Source organism: Dermacentor silvarum, chromosome 6 (assembly GCF_013339745.2).
Source record: "Dermacentor silvarum isolate Dsil-2018 chromosome 6, BIME_Dsil_1.4, whole genome shotgun sequence".
Lineage (NCBI taxonomy): Eukaryota > Metazoa > Arthropoda > Arachnida > Ixodida > Ixodidae > Dermacentor > Dermacentor silvarum.
Window position 1 is genome coordinate 167,927,346 of NC_051159.1, and position 21,599 is coordinate 167,948,944.

At 46.9% G+C, this 21,599-nt stretch overlaps 1 protein-coding gene across 7 annotated transcripts in view; it reads left to right on the top strand.

Moving 5' to 3' along the window:
* The window catches only part of LOC119456361 (fibroblast growth factor 1), a 62,630-nt gene that overhangs the window by 33,942 nt on the left and 7,089 nt on the right, over window positions 1-21,599 (top strand). For 2 of the 7 annotated variants that reach the window (XM_037718072.2, XM_037718078.2), the window contains exons 2-4: window positions 11,092-11,398; window positions 15,520-15,633; window positions 20,907-21,010. In XM_037718072.2, the coding sequence (XP_037574000.1) occupies window positions 11,092-11,398; window positions 15,520-15,633; window positions 20,907-21,010 (525 nt within the window). Of the gene's footprint in view, window positions 1-737; window positions 1,171-11,091; window positions 11,399-15,519; window positions 15,634-20,906; window positions 21,011-21,599 lie in introns of those variants that run through there. The other 5 variants (XM_049669784.1, XM_049669786.1, XM_049669785.1 and 2 more) reach the window with 5 other exon arrangements.

Here is a 21,599-nt window from a genome sequence, read left to right on the forward strand (position 1 = left end):
TTCCTCTCTCAGTGCGCGATACGAGCGGGCGCTGGGCGCTGCCCAAGTCATCGAAATGCTGCCGCTCGCTCACTGAGCATAGACGGCGGGGCTCCTGCCCTGGAAGCCACGGCGCATCGCCGTGGCTGCAGTCGGCAGGATAGACTCTTCTCGAACGGAGAGACGTGTCCGATCGCTATCGAATATATAAGGCGACGGCGAGGAGGGCTCCCGGTCGGATGGCGTCTACACACACACACGCACACTTTCATTTCTCCCAACAGCTTTCCCCTCTCTCTGCGCCACGTTCCTTTCTCCTCCTCGTAATTGCGACTACACACAACCGCCTCTCGTTCTTCAATGGCGGCGGCAAGCTATAGCGGCGGCAGCGCGGAAGATCGGGGGAAGAAGCGGTGAGTCGCTTGAAAAACGAGCGTAGCAAACGCCGGCACTGCTGCTGTTTACCGGCTCCTGGACGTATACCGACCGCGGCCGACGTTGCAACGCCGCCACGCGTAGATAATCGCGTTGTTGCGGGGCGCCGTCTCCAAGAACGCGAGACGGGAGCGGACCGTTCCCCGGGCGCCCCAGCGGACACCGTGAAGGGTGCCACGCTCACCACCGGTGCCGCAGCGAAAGGGGAGTGGGTGGTAGGTGGGGGGGGGGGGGGGGGGGTGATTCGCACCGGTGTATACCAACGACGCTCGAGTAGATTGTCCACGAAGCCGCGGCTTACGGGTGGGCACGAAGCCTGGATAATTGCGGCGGCTGAAGAGGCCCTCCCCCTTTCGAGACTCCTCACCACGTCGCTTTATGGTCTTCGTATCAACGGAGGCGTACACCGGCATCCCCGACTGACCTTCGCCTCCTCCACCCCGAACAGCAGCACCGGAGGCTGACTGGCGTAGCAGCGACTGCAGGCGTTGTCCACGACGTCGTAGTAGGCAAGGGGGAAAAAACAAGGGCTGCCCGCGCCGGCGGTCAGAGATCTCTGCATGGGAAGCGTCGTCGGTGAGAAGCCGGCAAGAGCGCACGTGCGGCGGTGTCTAACGGCGACCGCAGCGGTCATGGTCTTCTCGGTGCGCGCCAGTGATGAACTGTGGCCTACCGGGCGTCGAGCATCATTCGCTGAAGCTGCTGCTCTTCTCCGCCCTGGTCCTCCTCCACGCATTCGACTTCGCCTCGCCAAAGGTAACCGGAATGTACGTGATGCGCCGCGGTTGCCTTGCGGAGGGAATGCGCTGCGCGGAAGTCAACGGGCGAGGGTATAGCTCGATCGAGAAGGCGCTTCGCGGTTCGCTCGTCTATACACGTGATCTTCCTTTCCTTCCTGGCGAGGTATCTTATGGCATCTTCGAGTGGTCGTTTCAGAGCGCTCTGGCCGTGCTGCAAAAGTGGTGAAAAACTACTTTAAAGCTGTATTACGACAATAACCGGGTATGGAAGTGATGATCCTGCTTCGTTATCATCAGAGGGATCCCGTTTCTGCAAACGGTAACGCTTAGTAACCGTTTTACACCACCTTTGTAGCGCTACCAGAGCGCTCTAACACGACCAGCCGAAGATGCCATTAGATCGATCACTTTGGGGAATATCGCTGGACGTCGTACGTCACGCAAAAGCGAAAGTATCGCCGAAAGTGATCGACCGAGAATACGGCCTCCGGCCATGACATGATGACACACGAGGAACTAGCTGTGGGACAGCAGATAGTTGACCTCTGCGGAGATCGCTGTGGAGCTTCACAAAGACCCAATGCCACCGATAAAAATGTGTTGAACCGGATCGTAGCGTTCGCGGGCTCGGGTGGTTGAGTGTTGCTTTCTGCTGCGCGCTGATACATCGCTCTCGCACAATTGTGACAAGGTCTTGCTCACGACCTTGTTACCATGAGCCTGTTGACATTCTTCAGGTGTTACTAGCTATGCGCGGTCGTAACCGAGACGTATCCACTATCGAGTTTTGACCATAGGGCTGCCGGAAGTGTAAATCAGTGGAGACGCTACTTACAAAGCATAAATTCAACTACACCAACAAATCCGACTGGATGCATATTTTTGAAAAAGTTAACTACTGTTAAATGGAGGTCTCGTGGAAAGAGGAGAGAGACGACCACAAGTTTGGTTTAAATTGTCAACTTAGGTACAGTACCTGGGGATCTTACCATCAATCAATATTTATTTGCATTCATTCATTTACAAAACATGAATGCCGGGACAAGGAACTGAAAGCTGCCTGTTCGCAGCTTGACGACGTTCTTGCCTCTCAGGTCGTCGCCCCAACCAGCGCAACCACACCAGCGAGCGCGTGTATTTTTGCCGGAAAGTTTAAAACCTCTACTCAGGTCTTGTTCTCTCGAGGGTCATGTATACACTGAAGTGTTTCAAATACTTTCTTTCCTCTGGGGGCGTCACGAACTAGAAGACCGAGATTGTTTGCATGAGAAGCTACATAGAATCTGTGAAGTGGGCTGGACACATACGTAGTGCAATATGCGCTGTGAAAAATGCAAAGATAAACCGAAAGACTCAGCCATTTTCTTCCAGATATGCGTAATATGCTTCTCGACCTCACTTGAAGCATGTTTATCACGACTGGATTTCTCCTAGTAGCAGACAAACTTCGTTACATGTCGGATGCACGCTGAAGTCCAGAGGTGAATTGTTAGCAAAGGTATTGCCTACATAACGCTTATTCCAAAATTTTGTTGCTGCGTTCTGGTGTGGAGTTTCGTTTGGCACTTTTTAAGCTCTCATTTTATTTACAAACGTTCGGATTTCAAAATTTCAACGTTGCTAATAACTTTTTTAGTAAAAATCTTAATTGATATTATCACAGCTGAGATGAAGAAAATTTACGTACGTTTTATACCTCGAAATGTAGCTTATAAGTTAGTTTTGGTCATTATAAAAGAATATTCATTGAGAGTATACCCAAAAACCTCTCGAGAGAGAATAACAAAGAGAAAGTCGGAGAGGTTACGGAGAACTGAGTATCCGGTTTGCTACCCTGCGCGCGAGTGGGAAAAGAAATTAGAATGGCGGGAAAAGAGAGAGCGAGAAAGAAGAAGAGCACAGTTATAGCCGTTCACACAGGCTCGTAGATTTCAAATTCAAGGTAATGCATCGCCTTCTGGTGTGATGATGAGTAGCGTGAATGCTGTCGAATGATCTATTCTGGCATAGGCTGATCGTCCGACTGCACATAGGAGAGGGAGCATCTCCGCCCACAGTAACTGCGGGCCCGTTTCTTGTGTTGTGGGCAGGATAGAGTTAATCCGAGTCTCGACTACGCGTCATCGCTTGGTTTCAGTCTAAATATTTTATTGCTTAATGTCTGCTTTAGCCCGCAGTTTGTCTTGCATGTTGTTTTGATCCGTTCCAAGAGAAGTAATTAAGACATCCGTTACACGATATTATTACATTCTTGCACCTGTCTTACCGCCTCGCGAATGCTGCCAAGTTCCGCGTTTTGTCCCACGTATGTTCATGGTCATTCATGCTGTTCGGATATGCGATAGTTATCGCTCAAGGGGTGACACGATTCTCTTTCTGCCCCTGAAAGCGACTGCTTCTCGACGAGGAACCTTACGAAGTGATAAAAACCATGATAAAGAAACAATGCGTACATTCTGTGCTATTGCGCGTACTGCGTGGCAAAAAGCTTCCAAGTCTTGGAGCGCTAAAAGCTTGTGAGACCTGTTCTCAAGAGTATACGATATATAGAGCAAATAAACATGCGCTCGCCGATATGAGGTGTGTCTTGTCAACGCTCACGCATGTAACTTATAGCAATGTGTGTTGCTGGGTGAGTTCGTACGTATTTAGAGGATAGGAAGGAGCATAATATTGACACGGGCGGGGGAGGACGCAGGGCAGGTGCTCACTTCATTGGAACTGATATTTACTGAAACCTACCCGTCAAAGGAAGCGTTCCTCCAGGTTGTTAGACATGCGCACATTGAATACAAGTGGCCACCAAATGCATTCAAAGAAGCCTATTGATTATATCGAATTTATTTTTCCTAAGCAAAACAGATGTGCACTGATACAACACTATTCCGGCGAATAAAGTACGCCGCTATTGCAGCTCGCGTGCGAGAACATTATTAATCTTGCCGAGCACCCCAGTGCACCCGAACAATCGACTTGTACGGGCACTCCTCGAAATGCGAGGGCCTTCTTTCTTAGGGTTAAATCATGCTTTCTTGCCCTATCGTTAATACATCAGCCCGTATACCCGCTGCATTTCTTGCCACATGCTAGAGGGATATCATACAAATCATGTATGTAGTGTATATGTTTGGCAGCGGCGTGTCCCGAAATTATGTTGTTTCTGAAAGGATACTAAGTAAGAACTTTATCTTAAGCTATAGTGGCGTATCACGCTTCTGGAGTTCCGAAATTCTTCCGGTCAAAAAGTTGCAATCCAGAAAAAATCCCCAAATAAATGACAGGTGGTGATGCAAGCTTGAAATTCCTGCATCATCTCCCTAGCTGTGATGCCAGAGATTTTGACAATGTCTGCTGGGGGCTAGCTAAATGATTATCATAATGAAATAATAAAAAAGAAAGGATTATTTGAAAGTAAACAAGATCTCTCCCCGGAAACTTTTGTAGACTGTCCCTGCTAAAAAGAGTCTTATGCATGGAAATACCGTAAAGTGTGTGACGTTACACAGACTTAATTGGCACAGCAGTTTCGAAAAGCTTATAAGGCAAGCTTGGCGTTCATTTTCACCGCTAGCAATCGCGGTTCTTCCGCCAAAAACTGCAAATAGAGTTTTAAAATATAACCTAACATTATAAACGTAGCAGTTAATATGGCATCGCATGCATTTTACTTTGTTTGCGTGAGTGTGGCAGTTAGGTACTATTCATAAAACACTCAACATCGTTGTCTGCCTGAGTCATCCGGAGTTCTAGTTGCCAACAGGCCGCGAAACAATCCCACGTCTCTGCATAAGACTAACTTATCTTCTGGTGTAATTTCTTTCTCTTCATTTGACAACCAAATGTTATAAAAAAAGGCGGCGACCAAAGTACTCGGAATTTTCCATATTATAAAATCAATCAGCCGATGAAATATTCACTCAGCTCTTCCGATGGCCAGGTGAGTATACGGCGTTGCTTTTTCATTTGTTCCTGTTAAACGAGACGAAAAAAAGATGCTTGGTGCTTTACTGAATGATTCGGACCAAGAAATAAGATATTTTTGCAAAATATGAGCGAGTTCATGGTTGCGGTAATACTCTTTTAAACTTGTTAACTGAGCAGTTTGTAAGTTATTAACAATACACCTCCACGAGGGGGGCATTTATGTGCCTTATATAGGAAGTTAGGATATTACAAAGAGCTTTCTGTTACGTTCGCAATTTTAATTTTGATTTAATGAGTGGAAAGATGGGTATGTTGGTGATACGCAATTGAACCTACGGCGCTGGAACACTGCACGTGGAATAACTATTGGCGAAAAGCTGAGCTTTCTTTGACATGTGCGTTGACAGTCACATGCTTACGTAGTTGGCAATTTGCGCAGTTCGAACGATTATTGTTTCAGGTGCGCAGTATCTGTATATTTTCTACATTGAAATCTTTTTTCTTAATCTTGCACAAGCTTCACTCGAGTTAGGCGTCCGTTTATACGGGGTGATCATCTTTAGGTTTTACGGAATTTTAAAAAGAAAATCGCCTGTGGCAGACAGCACAATTATTCTCCTTGAGCCGATTATTGAGAGAGAGAGAGAGAGAGAGAGACATTACTTGCACGAGAAATCAAAACACATATCGAACTAATTAGCAAATATCACTAATTAACTGCCTAATTAATTCCTTTATGGTACATATTGCAATTTACGAATTGTAGCCGGTGAGTTTCCAAGACGTATCCACTAGGAAGGAATTTCCAGGAGGGCACCAGTTTCGACGTGTTATTTCCCAAAATGTGGGGCGAAATACATGGGCGTTCCAGTTAGTTTCGTACTTCAACGCATAAAGAGCATTTTGGTAAAAAAAAAAAAAAAGGTAAGTGGAACAGTGCATTTTTACGGCGAGTTTGAGGGCTCATATCTCGATCCAAACTGGTGTCATTCTGGAAATTCATTCCGGTTGCTCGCAGCTGAATCAGTGTGACTGTTGCGTCACAGATATTCGTCCAGTACACTTGTAGTACCCATCTCATCATATAGCTGCGATCTCATCACAAGTTACCCTCGCGGCTGTTCTCAGCCAATCCGTACTCACGATTATTTCCGCGTTTTCTGCCTATCAGCCAATCTTTAGGTTTTAGGACACGTATTTCGAGACCACGCCGAGCGTAGCAAAGAAGAGAACTTAGCTCTCAATAAATTTCAGAGGAAGCAAGCACCCACAGCACTTGGTGTGGTACAATCTCCCGCGGCTTCCTTGAAACTTAAATACCTTCATGATGTGAAAAAAAAAAAAAAATCAAGAGAGGGAGGGGGGGGGGGGGGGGGGACGTGTGTGCCGATCTGCCGGACTTTGCTAAGCCAAGCACGTCGGGACGTTTGTGTTTTCCTATTTACTTTAACTCTGTGACTTTGTTTCGTACAGACTATATGCTCTTTTGCTTGCTTCTGTGGATGTTTCGATGTTGCTTGAAACTCTTGTCCAAACCTGCTCTCTTCCTGGCCTTCGTGAAGTTTTTGTGTTTGTTTGTTTTTGTTTTCTCACCGGGAAACGAACACGCATAATAAAAATAAGTGCCGAGTGCGTACATATGTTGTAAAATAAGGGCTCATGTGAACTGCTTAGCGATTCTCAAGGTACGGCGAGAGAAATGTCAGACCTTCATTTTTGTCCCATCTACCGCTGTGTATTTAAACTACACGCCGTTTAAAGTAATTAATGAGCGCGTTTAATCGTAACGACTCGTAATTTGCGCCACCAGTACGTGACCTGACTTCTAGCTGGGATGGCACGTGAGACGCTGCCGGTGGCGCCTATAGACCTTATATATAGTCTTCTCTCTTTCATTGGTTCTCTCTCGTCCATGTGCGTCAGGGGGTTAGGCATCTATCTGATTGCATGTTATAGTCAACTCACGTAGCAAGAGCACACACTAATCAATAACTACCGCACGAAGCCCGTGTGCTATAGTATGCATGTGTGTGAGGTCGGATCATTCGTGTGAATCGCATTCAATCGGGTTAAGAGTGTAAGGAACGTTTCATTGACTGTTTGCCTTCTGCGAGAGTACAGATGTAGTTATTTTGCGAGACACTCCAGTAGAACCAATTTATACGCTTTAGCATTCATTCGGCATGATCATAAGTTCAACACGAGCGGGTCTAATAAGAGTGTGCGAGGTGGAAGTGAGAGAGAAGTTGGGAGTGAAAGGGTGTTGTCGTAAATGTCTTGATTATACGCTTAACGGAGCTATCTTGCACAAAACAGTGTAGACGCCCCTGCTTAGCGTCGACAAAATTAGCTAACGTTGGTGATGATGATATGATGGTGATGATTTCTATTTGCATTGCCTTCGAAACGGGGCGGTGACAAACCTGGTTGAGCTAATCAGGTATTATAAACATGCATAGCAGTTTAGCATTTTGCCTCATTCACTTATTCTAGCGCCGTCTATGTAACCTGTGTGCGCCACTTTTTTCTGTGGATACTGCTTCATGCACGTGTGCATCGTAAATCGGTAGGAAAACAAACAAAACTACCAGCACTGGATCTTTGGTACTGGCGAGACAGGCACTGATATCGGCTTCAACCTTGTTCTGGACCTTGCCTCTATACCTTCGCTTTCGCGAACCTTTTACGACCTTACGTCGTCCCCGACTTCGCCTTCCGAGATCGACGACCAGGTGGCTCTGAGAGTGCGGCTCGATTCAGACGACGATAGCCGCCCACAGTGAACGAGTGTCAACCCGCCGTGGCCACGACACCGAGGTACCCGTCGTCTGAAGCGCGTTCCATTTCTATATGCGGCTTCGAGGGCTACTCTAAAAATCTGCCTTAAATTTACGTGGGAGTACCTTAGAGTTGCACTATGTATACTTGAACCTTGAAACAGCTCTGGCAGTGCTTTGGGCGTCAGGCTCTCTTAGCCTTCTTCGGAAACACTGGCTTATGCCCGACACTCCAGCTATAATTATCACCGTGGGTGTTTGTGCGTGTTATGTGCGTATATACTATTTATGAATGCGTCCTTTAATATGGAGAAATGAGGGAGATCGAGAGACGGAAAGGCAGCACCAGCAGTGCACACACACAGGGGTGCCCATCATTCGTATACAATCGGTGACTAAAGACGGTGACGGCTTTATTGCGTTGTGCTATTGGACACCAGGTTGCGAAATTGAGCCCTCGCCACGGCAACCGCATTCCGATAGTGGCGGAAATGCGGGATTTTAATTTAATCCAAAGCCTGCCACATTCAGTGTTCTACATGCCCTGCAGCTCTAACATCTGAAGGTAAAGTATGACAGTTATTAGTCGAAAAAAAAATCTCACTTTTTTTAGCCGTATATCTATAGATATAACCTTTAAATATGGTGTGCAAAGGTTCAAAGTATCGAATCGTAAACCTTTTTGTCAAATCGAAGCGCTCGATTCGAGAATTTATTGTCCGATTTACCTCCTAATATTCGATCGTGGCCGAAAGCATGGGGTGATAATGATCACTATTGAATTCGGCTTGCTATAGAAAGTGGTCGGTGCACGTGGCCGACCGGCTACTTCAAGTGCTCGTTCGGGAAGGCAACCCGTATCTGTGATAACCTTTCACTTTTTTTGTTCACTTGCATCCTACTAAGTGGAATTGGCTTCTCGTTAGCGTTGAATGCATTTAAGGAAATGAAGACTTTACAAATAGTATTCCCCTCCACGTTCTCTTTCTTCTTCTTGGTCAAATGAAAATGAGCAGTGCGACACCTCACTTTATTTTCAATTTTCTATAAATTTATGTATAGGCCCTCTCAAAATGTCTGTTAGCACTTAGCACTGTTAAATGTTTGCCTTTATCCCCTTTGATATTTTGTCAGATGCACTTTTAAAACAACCTAATGTGGTCAGTCCCCCCTGTGGGTACGAGCCATATGTGGAGGCAACAACAACAACAGCAGTGCTGCTCATTTGGACTAACGGTGACATCAAAGAGTGCTTGGAAAGCAGGAAACAAAAACGAAAAAAAAAATATAAGTGCAAAGTTTAAGTGTGAACCTTTACCCGCATATATCAGGACCGAGCGCAAACTTAAGCTTAAAATGTGCGTGCGACCACCTGGAATATTATAAATTTTGTCTCCTGTGGTGCAAGCCGGCAAAAGGCAGAGACACATCGGATATCTGGCACGTTTCCCAGGGGCCTCTCGCTTTCGGCGAAGGGCACGTGATGGATGGGGCGCACTCCTATCGGCTCATCGGCACTTTCGCATGCGCGCCTTTCCCTTTTTTTTTTTTTTTTTTTTTTTTTCGCAACGTTCCGGCAGCGCCCGGTGAGCAATTTTCTCATCTTACTTTCATCTCTCGGAGCAGACTTATTTAGGCACTAGAACCAAAGCATTCGCAGGTGTTGAACAGACTGACTTCACTATATGAAGCACGCCTGAATACCGCGTGGTTCTGCGACGACTCTCTCAGATTGTTAGACCCGCGTGATTCGGGACAAATTAATTTTTACTAGCCTAGAAAGAAACAACGCTAATTTTGTGGATTTTTCTCACTCACATTTTGAAAACGCCGCAGCGCATAAAACATTCACTCAAAAAAAAAAAAAATAGAAGAAGAAGAAGATTTTCTGAGTCCTTCCTTCCGCGCACAGCAATCGAGTGGAACCACCTTCCTGCTGACATTGTATCAATCATTGATAACCAACGTTTTCGCGAAGCACTAACAACCATTACTTAAGTACATGCCTGTTCGAAATTGTTATTATTACTCACTGTATCTTGCTGTTGTATTTGTTTGTATTTTCCCCACTCCCCTCTGTAATGCCTTTGGCCTTGAGGGTAAATAAATAAAAAAAAATAGACAGCAGGGTACGCGCTCAAACCACTGCGCCGCCGGTATTGTGCACCACGAATTTCAATGTGTATACTCGTGTATAGGCCGCTTCTGCGCAGAAATAGCTCTAGGTACTTTATGGTTTGAGTCTCTTGTTCCTTTGTAATGCAACAACTTTCTTCTTTTTCGCTGAACAGTTGACAATGTCCTGAGTGGGCGCTATCGAAAACCATGACGTCACGACTAACTGACGCGGGAACTCTTAAGGGGTGTCGCCTCTCGTCTTTTCTGGCTTATACCGAGCCTCAACCGTCGGTGAAACTGCCCTTCTTTGGTGTTATATAATAAGCGCAGTGTACAAGTCAAGCTTAGTTGACTTCGGACCACCTGGGGTTCTTTAACGTGCACCTAAATCTAAGTGCGAAAACACCCGTGTACTTAGATTTAGGTGCACGTTAAAGAACCCCAGGTGGTCCGAATTTCCGGAGTCCCCCACTACGACGTGCCTCATAATCAGGTCGAGGTTTTGGCACGTAAAACCCTATAAATTAATTGACTAAAAGGTACACTAAAGAAAAACAACGAGTAAGGTATACCTTTCTAGAATGCCAAGAAAGCAGCTTTTACCGTGAGAGAAGACTGTCAGAAAAGACGCAATAATGACAGACGGGTAGAGAAGCTGCCTTGAGGTGCCCACATGCCATGACAATAACAATTTCGCCAGTGCTACTCGAGCGTGGTTAATTGTTTATCGATAAAGAAGGATTCGCTCTCATCGCGTTCTAAAGGAACCAAATAACCTAGTAGGATTCCGAGAACTTTTCTTGTTCCTAAGCTGCCCAAATAGAATAAAAATACTTTCAACTCCTTGACGTCACACCGGCATACTCGCCATGCGCATTTAGCGGGAAATTCAAACATTTGTAATTTTTCATGTATTTCCTGCGCTAGCAACCTATAAGAATGAGTTGATAATAGAGTTTCGAAAGAGCAAGCTATCACTCTAAACTACTTGAGTGTTGCTCTTTGGCACCCGTTTTAACGAATACGCTCAAGCGACGGCGGAAAGTTGCTCTGGCACGCTGCTGTGACACACAGTGCCGTTTGTACACGCTGACGCGCGTTCGTCGCACGCGACGCAGGAGGCTGACCTGGCGCGCGAGGCTTCGAGCGAACCGTCGACGGGCGATCCGACGGCCAGCGACGGCGTCCCCGATGGCCCCCCTCGTGCATGTGGCTCGCGCTGGTCGCCGGCTCGGCTGGTGGGCGAGGCGAGCGCCATCTGGAGCAACATGGCTCGCTTCCGACCCGCCTTCCTGGGCGGCCGGGACGACAACCTGCCCGACCACCTGGGGCCCGTCAAGCAGCTGTTTTGCCGCACGGGACACAACCTGGCCGTCTTCCCCGCCGGCACGGTGTACGGCACCCGGGAGGCGTACAACCGATACGGTACGCCTGTCTCAACACTCTCTTCCTGCAGCCTTTTTTGCAAGTGAGCGAGCGTGTTGGCACGGGCCTGCTTGTGCATGTCGGTGTCGAAACAGCGTGAAAGAACGGGACAAGGTAACAACACATGCAACAAACCGTTGACCCAGTGGCTTCAACTCTGAGTCACAGGGTCTGCGCTCCGAGCCTCCGTACTGCTAGCCTCGGAGATCAACAGCCGCTTTCGCAGTCTTGATGCGGCGGTTAGTGCCGTTCGCAAGTGAGCAGTGCAAATGAGCCCACGGTCTAGCAGCGTGCAAGAACGGGACGGGAAAGAAATAGTTTAGCGAAAGCTGAGGATATATTTGCTGTGCTACACGGAGCCCTTGCTATAGTTCAGGTGGAAGTTATTTAAATTACGCGTATATGGTTCTCCTATACGCTCGGCCTCGGGTTTTAATCGTAGAGCTCCCGTATTATTCACGGTATTCGGGTCCCGCCTTCAACGTCACTATACAGAGCATAAGAGAAATATACGTGGCCCACCTGGCCTGCTGAGTGTTCCCTCCTGCCTAGTTTTTTGAAGCCTTAGTTAACCACGTCCCTCCACCCACGTTTCCTTGCCTTCTACGCAACACTGCGGTCGTCTGCATGGGATGAATTCTATAGTAGTGCTCTAGAGCCTTGAAGCGCCACGGGTGTCGAGGGTTAGATAAGGCGCATCAGCTTCAGAGCTTTTGTGAAGAATTAGCGTTGGTTTATTTAATCAACGCATACACTCACGTGGGTGCTTTCTTTCGTGAGTGCTCATTCCTTAACTTTTAATTAGCAGTACAAGAACCAAACCTATTACAATATCTAAGCGCATTTCGCTCCCGGATGCTTCGCCAAATCACTGTTTTGTTCACATTGAAGGCGCAGGTACAGCTGTAACAAAATTAACAAGCACTTGCAAATCGTTTTTACACGAATTACAGACTGTGACAGAAGGAGATTAAGGACAACGCGACTGGTACATTGTAAATCTTACAACATATTCCAGAAGGCTTAAATATCTCGCCTGGGAGCCTCACTTTAGCCAACATATTTCGCAGCTGACTAAAGACGGTTTTTTTTTTTTTTTTTTTTTTTTTTTTTTTTTTTTTTTTTTTTACTTGCCGATAACCTTGTCGAACATAAAGTAGCAAGGGTTCAGCTGATGCCATTCCGCAAGTCATTTTTTTAGCATTTCTTCTCGATACACCTAACTCCTGATAGTATTCATCATCAATATCTTTACTCAGACTTTACTTTTTAGTCCCGAATTCAATCACGAAAGATTATGGTATGCTCTTTCATCGCCAAGTCCACTGGTAGCTTTGTTTTACATTGCAACTCTTAATATTAACAGTCAGGTTCATGCCGTTGCATAATGTCAGCAATATCAATGCGCTGAAGGGTACCTGTGCGCTAATGTTAAACATATGCGTCGCACGAGGCTTAATAAGCACTCTCTTCGAGCCGCACTTTCATTCATTTCTTTAATACTATTTCATACACCGCTGTGGATTTCCTTGTGCTCTACAGTTCAGATCAACATTTGTTAGTGGAAACAAGTCTACCTATACTCTACATATGAAAGGACTAAACTAATATACGATCGCGACATACCACTTCTTCAAAATCTATTTTATGATAAGCATTAGGAGAAGAGAGGATTTGCTGGTCAATATGTTTTTATTTCTTGTGCCAAGTTTGTTGAGCTGTCCATACCTGTTTGGCAAAGTCATATAGCCTGCAAATTCTCGTCGTTTGTTCGTTGTCCTGTCTTTGTGTGCATTCCATTTGTACGCATCTTTGCTGTAATCACCTGCGTATTCTTCACGTTCACCCAAGTTTCGCTTTCCTTGTGCTACAGTCATTTTTTCTCGTGTTGCTGCACACAGAAGTGCTCACGCCTCTATGCTATGTCACTGTCTTATATTGTTGTGACCCTCCAATCAGTGTGCCTCCAGCGTTTGTTGTTATCATTGTTAGTGTCACGTTATCAAAGCAAGAGACGCTACACGATGCGGTTTCATCAGGACACGGAGAAGAGAGAGGGGGGCATTTAAATGCTGATGATGAATTCTAGCAACATTTCCAAAAACCAGACACCATTTGCCGAATATATGATGCTGCGTTTGGACGCGCTTATTTATTGAGAGCCGTCACGTCTGACCCTTGGTGCAGGGCATTCGAATCTTGTCAGTGAATAGTGAATGTGCATTGGCGTGCGTCCTCACGCTCCTTCTCCGCTCCCATTCCTAACGAGTTTGTTCTGTGGCTGAAATGTATATGTTAGCAATTTACTATCGACCAAAAAATTTTACGGATCAAGGGATCTGACAAAAAGCTGAACATCTACGCAGCCTCAAAACGCAGTCTGGTATTCCCATTTCCAGCCTCTACTGGTATATGCGAACTTTACTGGCTACTTACGGCTTCTGTGCCGCCTGTGGCTCGGCGTGGCGTTCACGAACGCCTATTCCTTCCGCATAGGAATGGCTGACAGCCCTGCTTGCGACAACTGTGGCCGCGAGGAGACAATCAAGCACCTACTCTGTGACTGTCCCCGCTACAATGTGGCAAGAAAAGTGCTCGCGACTGCGCTTGAAAAACTGGACAATCGCCCCCTCACAGAAGAAAAAGTTTTAGGACACTGGTCTAGACGGACTTCGGCACTCAATGCCTTAAGGGCTCTGCTGAAGTTTTTAAGGGCTTGTGAATTGTGCGACCGGCTTTGAACGTTGTAGCGCGTAGGGTCGCGTTATTGCGCAAATTTTCTTACTCCAATGTTTTTTTTTTTTCTTCTTCTATCACCTTTTATTCCCGTTGCCCCTTTCCCCAGTACAGGGTAGCAAGCCGGTATTCACACTGGCTAACCTCCTTGTCTTTCCTTCTTTCTCTCTCTCTCTCTCTCTCTCTCTTACTGGCTACTTCTAAAGGCTGCTCAGATATTTAGCGTCTTCTGAGATCCCGGGGTCCATGAACTTTTTTGGTCCATAGTACGTATATCATATGTCTCGGCGCTGTTTGCTCTGGGAGTTGCTCCAGCTAAAGTACATAGTTATTACGATTACATGTCCGGTGCCAGTAGCGCATCCAGGATCTCTGCTAGGGGGGGGGGGCTGACAGTTTGCCAATACCATATAAACAGCACTAATTTCGATTTCTTCACGGGAAATTGTCAAAAAATGCGCTTTTTACGAGTGTGCAGACGATTGCGCGCCTTACATCTTAGTTGCAGTACTCAAATGCGTAAGGAAAGAAAAGAGGTTAAACAAAAGGGGGGACTAAGTGGGCCTCAGGGGGGAGGGGGGGGGGGTGTTACAACCCCCGAATCCCCCCCCCCCGTCAGTGCGCCACTGTCCGGTGCATAGAAACCAGTCTGCTTGTTCAGCGCAGAATCATGCAGGCACATTACAACGTTTATGGTGGCATCAGTGATTGCCATGTTGATTGGAGAAGAAGGTCTACCTTCCTTTGTGTGCTAATTGTCCTGGCCTCACTAACTGGGACTGCGCATTAATGCACAGCCAAACCAGGAAGAAATCCTTGCTCTCACCTCGTTTCTAAAACAACTCGATGTGTCAAGTGTCAAGAAACTGCGGTAGGGTCTGTTTATTATTTTTTTTTCCCTGAATCATTCCATGTGCTTTTCATATGTCCGACCTCTGTCCGCCTTTGTTCTCGCTATTTATACCACAAGGCCTGTCACGTTTCCGTGCCTGACGTCATTGTAGATAACCTATACGACGACACAATCGTGTCGATGCATGTGCTGTTCTGCTTCCATCAGTGTCCGTTTGTGTCTACGTTCTCTGTGCCCTTGACACCCCATGCCGTTTGTCAGAAGTCGATTCGCTTATACGGCTTATGTCCGCGACAATCGCTTCCTCTTCATGGCTTCCTTTTCTGTTTTCATCGCCTTAACATCCCTTGTCACTCTCTTCGCTTCTGCGAGCGCAATCAGCCAGCCTGTCCTCATCACCTGCTGTGCCCCACATCGTCCCACGTACCCCTCTTCTGGTGAATATGTAGCTTCCGGTCTGACGGCGTTTGCCCCCTTTGTCTGTTTGTTTCTTCGGTCCTCCTCCCACGTGACGTGTTCGCCGGCAACGAAGAAGAAGCTGCAGAAGGCGTCGAACTAGAGGAACGGGGCGAAGCCGGCGATGTCGACGAGGACACGGAGGCCGCCGGCGTTGTCCAGGGTACACAGGAGCACTTCGCTGAAAACGGTACAGGCTATGTTCGAAGCAACGCGGAACTGCTTGATATTATATGAGGCAGAAAAGAAGAGACCGAGTCAGTGGCTTTAAAATTACCGCATGATAAAAATGGAGAGTATTCTGTCCACCGAGACCAGAGTATGAGAAAAAAGTAAGTCAATGCAAATAATAATACATACTTAAGTGCTGCAACTTACGCAACACCGTATTTGAAGGTAAGAAAGAGCTTGGTTAGGCGTTTGTATGTGCAGCAGCAGAATGAAGTGGAGCTCTTCACTGTCTGTAAAAACTTATAGATCAGCACAAATACAGCGCGAATACCGTTACCATAAAGCAATATTCCAACTTCTTGTGCCAGATTAGAGCATATAACGCCCCGTATGTTTTGCCAAAAGCACCCCTCAGAGTGCTGCCAATAAGACTAGAAGATTCGGATTCGTCTGCCTCATAAAGGAAACAATATAAAATACAGCGCGTGCTAACGTTTGAGACATATATGAGTTTCATGTATGCTTACATGCATGCGAGACACCGAAATGACGTGGTATAGCGAGTCATGGGCTCCGTATGAATATACGTGAAGACATGGTGAAAAGAAATATATAATTTCGAAGTGACAATCAGTATAGCATCGCTCACGTATCTCGCATATGACCGCATCGGCTGAGGTGATCTTCAAGCCTTCTGCCATGCGCTAAGCGAGAAACCTTGCCTAGCCGCTATTATCCTCGACAGTATAGCGGCAACCTGTCCGGCTTCTTTGTTGCGTGGCCTATATCACCAGGAAGATACGTGCTGCCGGTGAACCCGTGTACATACGGCGCGCAAGCATTCTTTTCGCCTTTTACTCTGTCCGGTATGTGGCCATTAACGTTCGTGGATCTCACGTATGCTGCAATGTCTGGGCATTCCTGCAGGCCTGATAGCGCGCCGCACGAAGGTCACTTCTCTGCGGGCCACCGTGGAAATATGCGCTCTCGCGTCACGGTTCACACGAGGACGCCAGGTCACAGCACTTGCCTCGGCGCGCGAAGGTGTCGCGAAAAGGAGTTCTGTGTCGCAAAAAGTGTCTCAGCTGTGCTTGAACTTTTCTGTAAGCGCCAGGTCGGGGTCCGGAGAGCTGCGACTCTCGGCACTGGTTCGCAATATCACCTGCGGTGTTCGCACACCGCACACGCCTTTGCGTGGGAGTACAGCTTTTCAACGTAATTCGAAGCCATTGTTTCGCGCGTAACCTTTCGCACGCCCAGCGATTTACCCGAGGGATACGTGCTCAGCCGCTGCGTTATTACATTGTGCATGTAAACCTATACGCCTACAAGGAAATTAGCACTGAGGTCACATATTTCCTTGGCACGTGTACCTAATTAGGCTAAAACGTAGTCTGTAATTGTTCGGGGTGCATTGTTTGTTTGCTTCTGTGAGCTCATAGGCGGCCGATATCTAGGGATCGAGTCTCCTTTGTCTATCCGCCGCATATACAAGTCGCCAGCGCATATATCTTGATCAAAAAGCCACTTTTGTTCTGCATTAGAGTAACCAAAGTAAAAATGTATAAGGTTACAACTTTTACATTTTGTTGAACTTGCGAGTAACTTTCCGTTGCAAGAGTACAGAAATCCGCGCTCCATCATGCATATTTTTTTTTTTTTTCCTTTCATGCGAAGCAGCTGGTGGGTGATCGGCGTGGTCTTGTTTGAACAAGCGTGTTTGCACAAGCGTGTTTGTACTAACACTTTTTGGCGCATATGAATATAACTTGTTGATCTGATTTCTTGTAAAAGCGGCAATGAATTCAAAGGCATAATCCCTTCAGAGAGGCGCTTTGTCCATAAGTACTTCAGGCACTCTGCGCTTTGTAAGTATACAGAAGAAATATTTGGACAAATGTACCAGAGGGAGACTGAGCAACAACAAAACTTGTGTGAAGTAGCCTTATATGATTAATAGGAGCAAGTGGCCATGTGGTATAGATGTTCATCCATAGACATTGTGATTGTGACTCCCCGTCGTTCAAGGAAAGAGAACAGTCGCGGGTGTTCGTGTCATACGTCCCGCCACGCACCTGCTGGTCCGCACTGTACTCCTGATTCCTCAGCCCTTCACTTCGCAGACAGTTACACGAATTCACCGCGAACAGGCTATCCTCACGGCATCTATAATTAGCAGCACACGAAGACAAACGGCCGCGACTCCCCGTCGTTCAAGGAAAGAGAACATGCAGTCGCGGGTGTTCGTGTCATACGTCCCGCCACGCACCTGCTGGTCCGCACTGTACTCCTAATTCCTCAGCCCTTCACTTCGCAGACAGTTACACGAATTCACCGCGAACAGGCTATCCTCACGGCATCTATAATTAGCAGCACACGAAGACAAACGGCCGCGGCTGGAGCGTCGAAGGCTTGGTGCCAGCAATAACGACAACCAGACCTACCTAGCCTGCTGACTAAACAGTCGCGAATATGCCAAAACGTCTGCGTTAGTTCTGAGGCTATGCAGCTATGTTTATCTTCTGCACTGCTGCAGTGGCCGCTTCTCGGCATGCTGGTGTCTACCTTGGCTTTGCATATATGCGGTTTCTTTCGTACCTCAGGGGAGGGCACATTCATGATAATATCCACATGGAGCCGTGGTCTGGTAGTAATGGCAAATGTCGTCACGCGCCGATATAGCCATCACTCCCGGTTTAACCTAGCAAGTTGGGTCGCGGATTGTTCCGTCTGAATCTCTCTCGCGCTGACACACAGGACTTGGCAGAGGAGATTTAGGTTTCATGTGGAGGTTAGAAAATAGCTCACTGCGCGCATCTGCAGAATTGATTAAATGCCTGGTTGAAGGTCCCTTCTCTTGTCGAAATGTATTCAGCCTTTTATAAACAGCGAATGTCTATACTTAATATCGCTCTTCGAAATGCCAGGCACACCTCAGCGGCCTTTTTCCCCGACAAAGTAACTCCAGACCACGCTTCTATTCAGCCCCGGCAAAGGAGACGCAGAGGTACAGAATGGTGCATTCGATTTTCCTCTTTTTTTTTCTGGATATATTACTGACGTTTGTGTCACCGGCTGCTCTGCAAATTGTTCATTTTTGAACTATCAAGATGATATCAAAGCATGATAACTTGAGGTAAAGTGGACGCGTTGCAGCGACGAAGCAGTCTAGAAAACATGCTTGCAGCCTCTGCCTGCTGTCAGGAGTGTACGAGTACTGTCCCCGGTACGAATACCTGTCCCCGGTATTCTTGATTGTCATTCTTGCCAGCTGAATAGGGATGGCGCTTAACGAGGTGTATTGAGAGAGAGAAAAAAAAGAATGAAAAGCAAGGAGGTTAACTATAGACCTTGTGCAGTTTGCTACCCCGCACGTGGAGACTGAATGGGGTAGTGAAAGAGAGCGAGAGAAAAGACACGAGTCTAGGTCAGTCACACGAACTATGCAAGTTGCAGCATATCTGCACACAGGTACTCAAATATTTCACCTTCATGTATACTGTAAAAGAGCACGCGTGTCTTTCTGGTCTGATGAGCAGTGAGGCCAGAATTCCAGGACCTTTACTTCGATAAAAGGTCGATCGACCAGTTTATTCTCAAGGCACTGAAGAGTCTGACGCTGTTTGTCGAGGCGGGAACAGGGACACACGAGATGATCGACAGTCTCTTCACATCTGCACATAGCGCACACGGGTGAGTTAGCCATTCCAATGCGATAGCTGTATGAGTTAGTGAAGGCTACTCCGAGCCACAGCCGACGCAGCAACGTTGAGTGATATCGTGAAAGTCTTGGTGATAACTGCAATTGTAATGATAAGTCGAGGCTGTATATAAGCGGTGCTCGGAGTTCTGCGGAGTATTCCAATGACTCACCGTGACATTAGGCGCGAGAGGGCGAAGCTCTCTTGCAGCGTCCACTCTTGATAACATTGCATAAGGAGTGTCGGCGCTCCAGCGTGGGCGCATCGGGCAGCGTCATCGGCGAAATGGTTATCAGCGATGCCACAATGTCCCGGCAGACGCTGAAGAATGACGAACCGCTTCTACCACACAAAAATGCAAATCGCTACATTCGACCATCACGTAAATACGATATTCGTTTATAATCCGGCATTGCACCCATCAATAGATAGTTTGCACATACGTCATCGCGGACGCCATCTTTAGGTACCAGAAGCTCGAGAAGCGGCGTAATCAAGAAACATGACAGCATTACAGCACGACAGGCACGTCTTGCGTCGAACTTCAAAGCGATAACAGTGATAAACCTGTGAAAAACATTCGCCGTCAAAAAGTAAAACAGAGTGCGCGTGATAAGACGGTGCACTGACGTCATCGTAGCCGCCATCTTTAGGTACTAGAACGGTGGGAGCTGCCTCGGTGACGTCACATGAAAACTATCTATACTTCGCACTTTTCTGCATCTCTTTGTTGTTCTCGGTCAGCTAATGTTTCTTCAGGTTAAGACGCGGTTCTGTTATAAACCACAGTTGCGGCATCCAAAACACTGTTCTCAGCGGAGACTACTGTTCACATGTGGACCGTCTTGTATTTTCTTGTGCACAGTGCAAAAACGCGGCGAGGAGTTTCCCAGACACCTTTCCCAGGCATCAACCTTTCGCGACGCCATTGGCAGCAGAAGCAGATCTACACTATTTTAAGCTTTTTAATTAATTACTTCACGACAAATATTTCAATCTACAAATTGTAGCTATAGTGAGTATGCAAGGTATATCAAACTAGAACGAATTCTGAGGATGGCACCAGTTTCGAGATATGCACAGTCAAACTTGCAGTAAAAATGCACTGTTGTTCCACATTAAAACGCACAAGTAACTGGAACGCCAATGCATTTCGTCGGACACTGAATATCTCGAAACTGGCGTACCCCTGACAATTTGCTCGAAGTACACGGATGCAATCAGCTGTTAATCGTTAGCGGTCAGCCGAAGAAGCCTCCTGTATAGCTTCTTTTAGCTGTCTTATAATTGTTGCTAATAATTAACGAACTTTACAACATTACAGTTAACATAAAAAATTATTACCATCGCGGCCAATATCCCCAGAGACCCGAAAACATATCGCGGACATAGTCTTTCTAGTACGTTTTTCTTGCCAAGTGGTGTGTGTTACGAATGTGAAAAACCTATTTTTCACTGCTCCGTAAAACGGAACATGTAACAGTGTGTACGACACGTATATGTGCGGCCGTATTGTTCTCGCTTCACGCCAAAATTGCTCATTGGTCAGCGAGTTCTGTCTGAGCTGTCAAGTGTTTCTTGAAATTCGCAGCGATCCTGGAGCTTCTCTCGCACGACATTGGGCAAGTGCGGATCCGCGGCGTCGAGACAGGACTGTTCGTCTGCATGGACGCCGAAGGCAGAGTATACGCCAAGGTAAATAAGCGAACGCGATTCCGTTAGAAGTCGTGTGTGCTTTTCTACGCCCACGCGCAGTCAGCGAGGGCCGCACTCTAACTTTTGCGCGCCCTTTGCTGTAAACCAAAATGAAGAAAGTAAACAAGGAAGCTCAGCGAAGATCCACCCCTCCCCATGCTGTCAGTGATCCTGTCTCTGGCTGGGTGTCTGAACGTGTTTCTTTGTGCAAGCGCGTTTGACTTGGCAGCAAAGTAGATATTGTTTACATAAGTTTGTATCTCCAAGTTTAACCATCCAATTGTTTTCTCTAGCTCTCGGACAGCAAGCATTACTGAAAATAATGGGGTCGCTAAAATCACCCGTCCCTTTGTTGCGTATATAGCTATAGTTATGGCTAGTTCAATTAAATCATGGGCTTTAACGTCCTATAAAAGACGCCGTGGTCTGTAGAAGCTCCGAATTAATTTCGACCAGTTGTGGCACGCAAGCGTTATACAAGCGGTACCCGAGCGTTTTCCCATTTTGTCCCTATTCATATGCGGCCGCGGCCAGGAGTGGAGCCCGCAACATCGAGCGCAAGTGCACATCAGAATAGCCACTGAGCCCC